This window comes from Rhinichthys klamathensis, unplaced genomic scaffold (genome assembly GCF_029890125.1).
Source record: "Rhinichthys klamathensis goyatoka isolate OS25496 unplaced genomic scaffold, OSU_Roscu_1.1 h1tg000104l_1, whole genome shotgun sequence".
Classification (NCBI taxonomy): domain Eukaryota; kingdom Metazoa; phylum Chordata; class Actinopteri; order Cypriniformes; family Leuciscidae; genus Rhinichthys; species Rhinichthys klamathensis.
This window is the reverse complement of record NW_026606643.1, coordinates 2,884,153-2,895,297: the sequence shown is the minus strand read 5'-3', so window position 1 is coordinate 2,895,297 and position 11,145 is coordinate 2,884,153. Positions and strand designations below refer to the sequence as shown.

General features: G+C 37.9%; 1 protein-coding gene across 1 annotated transcript in view; it reads right to left on the bottom strand.

Annotated features, from left to right (window-relative positions):
* mtrex (Mtr4 exosome RNA helicase) overlaps window positions 1–11,145 on the bottom strand; it is a 50,883-nt gene that overhangs the window by 1,630 nt on the left and 38,108 nt on the right. Inside the window, exons 22-26 of the mRNA XM_056253355.1 lie at window positions 5,990–6,153; window positions 5,709–5,814; window positions 2,335–2,391; window positions 1,684–1,846; window positions 333–437 (exon numbers count right to left, since the gene is read on the bottom strand). Coding sequence (XP_056109330.1) covers window positions 333–437; window positions 1,684–1,846; window positions 2,335–2,391; window positions 5,709–5,814; window positions 5,990–6,153 — 595 coding nt within the window. The remainder of the gene's footprint in view (window positions 1–332; window positions 438–1,683; window positions 1,847–2,334; window positions 2,392–5,708; window positions 5,815–5,989; window positions 6,154–11,145) is intronic.

The following is an 11,145-nucleotide window of genomic DNA, read 5'->3' as shown; positions in this document are numbered from 1 at the left end:
ATGAATGCAGAAAGCATGCGTTCGGTATGTTCAAGATATTTAGAATTGCGTAAATTACTTTCAGCTCAATAGGTTTTAAGGGGGAAAAGTCTTTGTTGTAAACAGTCAAAACACTGAGCAGCCGTATTAACATGATCTTGGATTGTGGCTTTATAGTTAACGTTATCTTATATCTCAAGCCCACGGGTTCTCAGAATGTGATCAATAATTAAATCTTTCCAAGATGCTTTACCAGTCAAGTGCTTAAAGCTGCCCACAATAAACTGGATACTCTTTGCACATGGCTCTATTTAACTGAATGAGTCACACCACGAGTCTATGGCATGTCCTACCCGTTGCAAACTTGTTCTCCAGCTCCGTGTTTCCAATGGCCTTGGCCGCCTGGCACATCTGCCTCATGAGCTCCTCCAATCTGCGCATACAGCGGATAATACTGCCTGAGAGAGAGAGAGAGAGAGAGAGAGAGAGAGAGAGAGAGAGAGAGAGAGAGAGAGAGAGAGAGAGAGAGAGAGAGAGAGAGAGAGAGAGAGAGAGAGAGAGAGAGAGAGGGGAAGAGTAAGTCCTCTCTGTGCTCACTACATACCAATCACATATAGTCATTTTCAGTGCTTGTAACCCATAGTTCCAATGTCCAGTTGCATTAGAAATGTTTATCTCCAAGAAACCTTTCTTGGCACAAGGGCCCTTTAACTGGCATGATGTTCCAAGATCTCCAATGAGACCAATCCAGTACGAGGTGAAAGGGGGAAGGAGAGAAAGAGAATAGGGGAACTTCTCAATTTTTCATATAACATCTCTCCCTGACCCTGACTTCAATTTATCACTACAAGTGCTTTGCTGTTTGCTAATGCACTTGAACACAGCCAAAATCTCACTCAGGAGCTGGAGCACGGACACACAGGGAATTTTGTTTTGAGCGCAAGACATGAGGCTCGCGTAATGCTGCGGACACGGCCAAATCTCAGAGCAGAGTCCTCTGGAGAAGACATGCTGAAAAGACGTCTTAAACCCTTTCACTTCCCAACATGTCTCATGCTGTACTGAAGTCTGGACCAACTACAACATCGCTGATTCCCACTTTTCTCACAAGCTAATTACATTTGTTCATTTCTGGGAACTTATAGTCTTTTTATAGTAGAATTCAAAACAAGCCATTGTCGGGAACTAGAGCTGGGCAATATGGGTAAAAACTAAATATTTTTTCCCCCCAAATATCAATAGTTGTGTTAGCTAGTGCATTAAACATGTAATTTCTCCCCCAAATATGGAAAGCCATAATATGAAGCAAACACCACTATAATACTGATTAAAAAAATAAAAAAGTTAAAAAAAAGTAATCCAAATATAACAAAAAATAAACGCATACAAAATAAAATGTCATTCTATGTCCCAATATAACTAATATTTAATAAATAAAATTCCACTGTGTTTATTTGAAATATATTAACATTCTATAAATATATTTTACACAACACCTTATATGGACTTTAGTGAACATTCACGAAAAATGATTCACTGAAACTGATAGCCTAAGAAACAAAACCGGCCAAAGGAAAAGAGCCTCACAAATCACAGCAATATTTGACTGATACGCTTTAATTAAATCGCAAATATGTGAAAGCTTGACAAGCAGAAATTCAGTATTTTTGGGACAGCTGACTGTTGTTCTGAGGGAACTAGTACCTTCAAACACATCTGTCATTTTGCATATCTGAGCGAACGAGGAGCCGTTGGCCCAGGTGTAGACCACATCCATCAGGTGCGGGCGGAACTGGTTCAGGTAAGTGTCCTCGTTCACGTCCAGCTTGGCCTCTGCGGACACCTTAGCAATTCGCTTGGCACATTCCTACAACCACAGCAGCAGAACACACTCATTCACGACAATTTGGCTTCAGAAGCTTGGACTATGGAATATTATATACAAATGTGGATTTAGATTTATCGGCCAATAAATCGGTTATCGGCCAAAATGTTCATATCGGTGCATCCCTATTTTTAAGAGTGCTATCTCTTAATTTTATACTAATTTAGAAGCAGTTTGTACTAACGGTGAAGAGTTTATCAACACAGCAAATGTAGTAGTGAAATGAGGCCATCAAACTGACCTACACGTACCACACAGAAACTCTTCACACACACTGTAAAAACATTGTCAAACTGTTCAAAACAGTGTCTTTGGAAGATCAGACTGACCTATCTGCATAATCCGTGAATGCAAACAGAGGAGGGAGTCTAAGCGTTATTTGGTAAATAGTGTGTGTGTGTGTGATAGTGAGCTTGTAATGTGAAGAATTTCAGGGGGGTTGAACAAGTCCTCCCCCTCGAACACACTACCTGCATCTGTCGCAGGGGTCCCGCCAGCTGCTCCGTCAGTTTGGGCATCTCATTAGCCTGTGGACGGAGAGAGGCAATAAAAGAACCCTGTCAGAACAAATATACCACACATTTTGACAGTGCACTTTAACTTTCTAAATGATGCACAATAGGAATGTGATCTGCCAGGCTTTATGGGAGAGGCTTTCATTTTAGTTTTGAACAAATGAGGCAGCATGGATGACATCAAATATGTGTTTAAAATTAATTGACTTCTTAACAAAAGCAACAGGTACACTCTGCATCATGTCACAAAACCCCTCAACAAATATAAAGGCTCAAAAAAGTCTATTAGAAATTATACATTTTCCTTATACCTTCAAACGTGAGAATATAGACAGCCCCCCCCCACCACACCACACCACAAATAATTTATTTAGTATTTTTCCAACATGTTTGTTTTACACCAAAATACTAAATTTGGCAGGAAAATTCGGTAACACTTTATTTGAAGGGGTGTGCATAAGACTGACATGACACTGTCATAAACATGACATAACACCTGTCATGAACATGAAGGAGTCTTTATGAATGTGTATGACTGTTGTCATTAAGTGTCATTCGGTAAATTATGACACTTTTAATGCAAAGTTGACATTGTTTAAAATGTCTTTGTTAAGACAACTTGACATTAAAAAAAGACAAAAAATGTCTTTGTTATGACTACTTGACATTAACCAAGAAATCATAACCTGTCAACCTGTCATAAATTTCATAACAGGTCTAATTATCAAACTTAAAGAAGTTATTTAGCTTTGCGTTAACATTACATTACCCTGTCATATGTTAAAGCATTTGTCATATGTTAAAGCATTTGACAGTGTAATAACCCTTAATGACATCATTATAACTAGTACAATGTGTTCCACTTTACTTGACGACAAGTAAAATATTAATGACACCGTTATAATGGTGTCATGACGGCCAAAGTCAAAACCAACCACATATGACAGTGTAATGTAATGTTAACGCAAAGCTAAATAACTTCTTTAAGTTTGATAATTAGACCTATTATGACATTTGTGACAGGTTATGATTTCTTGGTTAATGTCAAGTTGTCATAACAAAGACATTTCTGTCTTTGTCAATGTCAAGCTGTCATAATCAAGACATTTCTGTCTTTGTTAATGTCAAGTTGTCATAAAGACATTTTAAACAATGTCAACTTTGCATTAAAAGTGTCATAATTTACCACTTAATGACAACAGTCATAAACATTCATAAAGACTCCTTGTTCATGACAGGTGTTATGTCATGTTTATGACAGTGTCATGTCAGTCTTATGCACACCCCTTCAAATAAAGTGTTACCGAAAATTCTTAAATATTAATAAGCAGTAATGTAATATTTTTCCTAAGAAACAATAATAATTGATTATGCTATATTACATATCTACTACGATTTCCTCTGGATTTCAGGATAGCTCTACCACATTTTGGACTTAAAAACAAAAACATGTGTAAAAACAAAAGTCACTTTGTATGAATTGCATTTCTTAAACATTTGAATCAATTAATAGATCTGGACTAGGGTGGGCGATATGACCAAAATCTTGTATCACAACACGAGTCGTTTTATTTAACGATATATCACAATATAGTTATTTTTTGCTTTAAATAAGGTTTTAGGATATCAACTTTTTCATTTCATAAATCTCGTCACCAGGGTTCATGGCCCTGGGTGACACTTTCACCCAGTTTCATGGTAAAATAAAACGTGTTTAAACTTCTCTCTCTGCTGTGGGATGCTTTTCCTTTCTATGCCTGTCTTTCCCACCAGCGTATGACAGGTGACAAGGCTCAAATTGACAGATGACTAACAAGAATAAGCAGCTGTCCCATGACCAACACGCTTCACGAACCAACATGCACGACAAACGGCACAACAGGATCAGACACAACACTGGGTGAACACATGGCGTGTTTGGGGTGGGAATATCGGTTTGTGTGACTAACAGCATTACTCTGCGGTGCAACAAACGTTATATACTTAGTGGTCAAATTATTTACTACTTAATTTTAATTGTTCCCTTACAATAAGTTTCTTGCAACAAAAGGCAATTTACTTTTCATGACCATTTTCTGGTTTTGCTACTGCACCTTTAACCCTCTGGGGACTAAGCCATTTTTGGTCGGTTTTCTCAATTTTTACATTTGGGCTTATAAACCATATGTAATGGAGATGGAACACTATGTGTTTGGTATCTATGGATTCAGAAGACCCTAAGCTAACCCGAAGCTAACATAAGCATGCATGCAATAAAGGAAGTATGAGTGAAAAAAGTACAATAAACTAGAGAATTTCAAAAACGGAAATTTGATTTGTCATTTATTTCTGAAAATCACACATCACACAACAATAGTGAACAGTTTTTGAACAAAAAATATATTTGTCAAAGCCTTTGCTTGACAGACATGTGTAATTGTTAAATAAAATGTGTAAAGAACAATGAAAATTAACTTTATGTACAAATAGTCCCAGGCGCTTTTCTTAGGAATGCTTAGAATTTTCTAAGCAATGCTTTCTCCTCGTCACTCTCCAGTAATTGTTCCAGAGCTTGTTCCACCGTAAATCGTTTACTGCTTGCCATCATAAAAGTGCTAAAACAATATATAATGTTATAATTGTATGTATATAAATATATATATTATAATTGTTCTGTCTCTCTCTCATATTTCTCTGATAATCCGCTCCATAATCCTCCGTTCACTCTCTCTCCTTCTCTCCATTCAACCCTGTTTGCGTCATATCCCTAACTTTATAGTACCACCCCTTGCAAGGCTACAGAGTCCTCTGATTTGCTAGATACGTCATTGTAACCTTCCTCTCATTGGATAAGAAAAATTTTTGGTTGGTTTTTGCGGAATCTGCCAAACAACATCGATTTCATTGGCCCTTTACATAGTGGTATTGCGCAACAAGGAAGTGTGTATATTTACAAGCCGGGTAAGTTATCACTGTTTTCAGCGGAATCTGAGGAAGACGGTAAAAAAGACCGCACCTCTCTATCATTAATAGTTATACCCCAATAGGGTTAAAGCCCAAAGCAAACAAAGCCGAACAGTCTTTCAGTAGTTTGATGGTATCAAATCAAATATAAGAACATTTTAATTAGCTAATTTCCATATAGTGCAATCATTCAATGAACACGGCATGCTCTTCACAAGTCTCAAATAGAAGCTGGGCCTTTGAATAACCTCATTCCCTGCATTCATGACCATTTCAATACAAACACAACAGGTTATTTGTGCCCATAACGGTCATAACCCATTGACTTCTCTCAGATTACATCCTCACCACATCTCAGCATGTGCATGATGACATTTTGGCCTTACGTTTTCCTGGAAGACGAAGCAGCTGAGGAGTGCGGTGGCCTGCTCCGCCGTCAGGTCGTTGAACAGCCCGTTAAACACCATCTCTGTCAGCAGCAGCTCGTCAGCACTGTGAACACACAGGGAATACAGAAGACGCTTCACAAACAAGCCAGAGTCTTACAAATAAGGGCTGTTAGGGTGCAAAATTGGAGTGGTTTGCTTTTAGACGCACGTCTGTTAGCTATAACCGTTTAGAACAAGGACTAGAATTGTGAACAAAATATAAGCAAATAATTTTTTACCTGCTGATCTCACAGGCCACACGGCCTTTCACCTCGATGACATCAGAGGAAGTGGCGAATCCCAGGCGCCGCAACACACGCTTTCTGCACTTCAGCTCGTCCATCTGCAGCACAGTACGAGCTTTCTTCAGCTCACGCTTCGCCGCTTTAATGTCCCCTGCAATCTGATAAACACAAGCACAGCGAGAAAACACACATATTACTGCTTTAAATGTAGTTTAACACATCAGTTTCCACATCAACAACCACATGTTCCTGCAACAAAGGTACATTTCAAAGAAACGAGAAAATAGCAGAGCTATTCATAACACACCTGTCGCACGCTCTTGCGTACAAAATACACCATTCGAGCTTTCCACAAACAAACGGCATCTGTAAACACGCACATCAACAAACTTGACGGCAAAGACGCCACATAGAAAACAAGGCTTTATCAGAAGTGTAATGATTTAAGGCATAGACACTGTCACAACACTAAATATACAAAACTAGTGGAGACAGCGCCACCATCTGTCCAAGTGCATAAAACATGAGCAAAAGTTTGTCCAATTTAAGATTAACTCATGCTTCTGCATTCCACGTGTTTCTGAGGCATTATGCAGAACACTTTCTTCAAGAAAAGCCAATTAGTCAATGCATGTGAAGTTACTACTCTAAAATTAAAACTATTTATGCTATATGACAAACACAGCAAATGGAACTGCTGGTCATGGAGAGGATGATGGCAAACAGGAAGTGGGTCATGTTTATTTTTATATGTACGGTTTTTATTTACATTAATTTTAAAAGTTTAAGTAATTTTGTTATGTGCTTTTATTAGGGGTGTAACGATACACAAACCTGACGGTTCGGTTCGTCCCGCGGTTTTGAGGTCTCGGTTCGGTTCGGTTCATTTCGGTGGGGTGGGGGGGTTTAGAAAGCTAAAATTGCTTTTATTTTTTATTAAACAGTGCTTTAATGAACAAATTGTGTCCTTGTCTTTAAATTAATTCAATTACAAGTAAACGTTTCTCAAGGATAACAAAATTATCTGCTAATGCTGTAAACTACAGCCCTTACTTGCACATTACTATAACATTAAAGCTTAACCTAGACTTTTAGCCTAAATGATATAATAATAATCAACACTAAAATAACAAATTGTATGAAAACATGTAAACTGCACATAAGGCAATTTTTGCATTAACATGTTTTTACTCTAATTTGTTATTGTTATATAATAATTTACACAGTTGCTGTTATTTTCATGACAACTATTTTAAACATACATTAAATAATCAAGATGTCATAAACAGGTTAAGTAAAATATAATATATAGGGTAATATATAGCATTTATTTAGTGAAAGAGTTAGCAAACCAGCAAGCTGTGGACACTGAATGACTTGCGCCTGAGGTAAATATAAAGCTATGTGAAAAACTAAGCGTTTTATTGACGTATTTCCGCTGTTGAAACACTGATTGAGTGTTTACACGAGTTATGATGCCTTTCAGTAAGTATACTGTATCTTTCAACATACCTTCGGGTGTCCATTCATGTTTATTCTGTAACTGAGGAAGAGATGATCGCGCTCCGCGCTGCCGCATGCATACAGTGATATCTGTCACGCCACATCTAAGAGCGCCAAAACGGCATTTATTGTTTGCATTTCGTGATCAAATAGACATAATTTGAAAGATTACACCTGGCTTATTATCAAAAGTAACAAAACACTGAGCTTATTGCGATTATATGTGGTTAATGGTGGTTAGGCAACAGCCCTGTATTCGTTGTGTACACATAACACATGAGGTGCAATGAGCCGGGGCTGGGCGGGGCAGCAGGGGGCGGGGCGTGTTCGGTTCGCCATGAGAGTATCGCGATTCGTATCGTGGGTGGTGTATCGGGGTTTTTCGGTTCGGTTCAAATATCGTTACACCCCTAGCTTTTATCATTTTCATTAGTTAGGTTTCTTTTCTTGAATATTTCTAGTTGGATTTATTTTTATTTCAGTTTTAGTACTTAAACGTTATTTCAGTTATAAATTATGGTTTATATACTCAGGGCCAGATGTACGTACATTTGCGAACGCAGCGTTAACAGCGCCATGGCCAAGACGCAGAAAGCGCTTAATGTGAAACCGCAGTGTGTGTGTAATGTACCAAACCTGCAGTTCATCAGGTAATCAGCGCTTGTCCCCTCCCTCTATACCGTAAATATTTAAACCCGCAATTGAATGGGCCTCCTCCTCTCACTGCTGATGCTACGACTGTTTGAAATGATCCTGATGCCAATAATTGTAATGTAGCGAGGAGTTTATCAACTGCTGGAAGGGAATGTGAACGCCGAGTCGGAGATTCGATGTCATCTTTGATTTCTTCCAGTAACTGTAATATCGCGTATCTGCTTAATCTGTAACGCGTAATGATTTCGTTTTCACTCAACTGAAAAAGTGTGATTCTTGTGGCGAAACTCTTCTCAGCTCGTCTCCTTAACCTACGTCTTCGTCTTGCTCGGATTACTGCTGCCATTTCACCAGGAGGCGTATGCCAGGAAACCCGCTTCCTAAGTTACACCTGCTTTTAAGAGGCGGAGAATTTTCAGCGCAAAATAGAGGCGCGCTTTCACCAGCTTTTTCTGTACATAACGCGGAATACATAATTAGGCGCAGTTTACGCTTCCCCTCCCATCTCTTTATGTGACACTCCCACTTTCCCCTTGACCATCCCATGAATGCATATGCATGACACGAAAAACGCATTTTCGCAGTCTGTGCTTTCATCTCGGTGCGTCCCGTTCGTACATACCTCGCCATGGTTTTGTGCGCACTTTGCGAAACAAATACGCCTGAAGTGGGGGGAAAAGCGTTAGTACATCTGGCCCTCAGTCTTTGTTAAAAATCCTATCAACATCAGAGTGCTATACATTTCAGCACTGACCTGTAGTGACAGAGGACTATATTAAACAATTAGTTACCATTCTCTAAGAAATCCAAATCAGTCCAGATAGCTAAAATCAGTTGAGACAGAAAGGTTAAATGGTGTTGGCCTGCTAAGGCACATTTGATTCACCCCTTACAAGACTCTGCCCTAATGCCATTACCCACTTTACAGCTTATCTGAGATCTTTCTAAAGTCAGGCTCACACTGAAAACAGGACACTGAGAAGAGCCAAACTGTTCTCAAGCAAAAAGGGCAAGAATTTCTCACTCCCCCAGAAACCACATCTAACAATCAACAACACATTCTTCAGCATTTAATATCCAAACTCGCTGTATGCACAGTGTATTGCTGATGCTAATGTGTGGTCTGAATGGCATGACCTACATTCATGCCTACAACTAGAACATGAGCCAAAGAACAACTGCTCCTCACGAAAAAAAAAAAAACAGAAAATATGTAAATGTCCTGAAAGGGAGTAAAGGTCATTCAAATCACCAAGAAAAGAAGTTGCATTGAATATTTTATAATATACTTAAAAAGCAAATATATGGCAACAATGTTTTAAGGAAGTCTTGGAAAGTCACGAGCAGTGCAATCTTACAAGTAATTTTATATCATGGTAACAGTATGTCTTGCAATATACTTATTTTTAATTCAAAGAAATGAAAATGAACATTAACATATAATATGAAATATAAATTTTTAAACTAAAATATTAAAATGTATAATACAAATTAAACAAACAAAATATAAATATATTAAATTATAAATATGAAGTATTTAAATAATGATAAAAATAAATCAAGAGATAAATATAATAATTCTATAATATTATAAGTAATTTATTCAGTATATATTTAAAGTATTATAGTATTTTCTTTATAATAAAATAGGTATTACATAAAACAAATTAAATAAAATATCTGCACTTGCATTACAAAAAAAAAAGTTGTACATTTTATAGTAGACTTTATAAGCGAATAATGTATACTAGATTCTGGCCTTAAAGGTAGGTTAGGTCATTTTCGGAGAGGCTAGCAATAGCGAGAAAACTTTGAAAGCATGAGATCCCACCCTTCCTTCAGAGCGCTCTCTAAAGCCACACCTCCTTCAAAACACATGAACACACACAGCAGGGAGCAAATAAAAGCGTCGCGAGAAACAGCGTTAAACTACAAAGCACATAATAAGGAGCGTAAACAACTTAACCCTCTGGTTATCTTCGGGGTCTTTTTGACCCGCAAATGACTTTTGGTGAATTTTTTAAAAAATGTTCTCTTTGTCCAAATGGTATGAAAACTTATACGCCTCTTAACACTGTCTAGATCTACCAAAAAAAATATATATTGGAATGATATCTGTTTTTATGTTAGCGTGAAAAAAATGCCAGCACTTGTTATCTTCGGGGTCCCTGGAGACCCCGCATAGTAAATATACAAAATTCATCATCAAAATCAGAAACAACGAAGAAACAACGCAGATCACATAGACAGAAATAAAGTGGCACACTTCCAACACTGCAAAAAAAAAAAATCCACAATGCACACACACACACACACACAGTAATACATTTGTAAGGCTATACTATGCATACTGCCTGCAGTGCACTGACGCATAAACACCTGCAGTGCACTGTAAACGAGACTGTATGTGATGACCACCAATTATCGTTCCTAGTTGTTCGATTTTTTCCCCATTCACTGTTTTTTTTAACAAAATTGTATTTTTTTACTGCTTTATTTGCTCATTTGTTATTGCTGTTCAGTTCATTGTAGGGATGCTAACCGATGACCGTTTGACCGATGGTTGACCGTCTCAACGTTAACCGATCAAAGTTGTCGGTAGTCGGTAAAAAAAAAAAAAAAAGTGATCTCTAAATTAGGCTATTATAGACAGTGGACTAAACGCTACAGTTAGCCATCTCATTCCAAGATATTTTTGTGTGACGTGAACAAATCCCTCACACTCAATTTTTCATAACTCGCCTGTTTGTACTTAATAAACCAATAAAAACATTTGGCGCGAGGTCACAGCGTTTGGGTTCGCACGCTCACAAGGTTTGCGAAAAGTAAAGGCTACAGGCTAAAACACTCGAGGTTAGAGCCAGGGCAGACGTCAGGATGAAGCGTGTAAAGAAACGTAGTGTGTGGGACCATTTCACCAAAAAGAATGACACAGTAAGTTGCAACTTGTGTGATACAGTGCTTAAATACAGTGGTAATACTGTAGAAATATA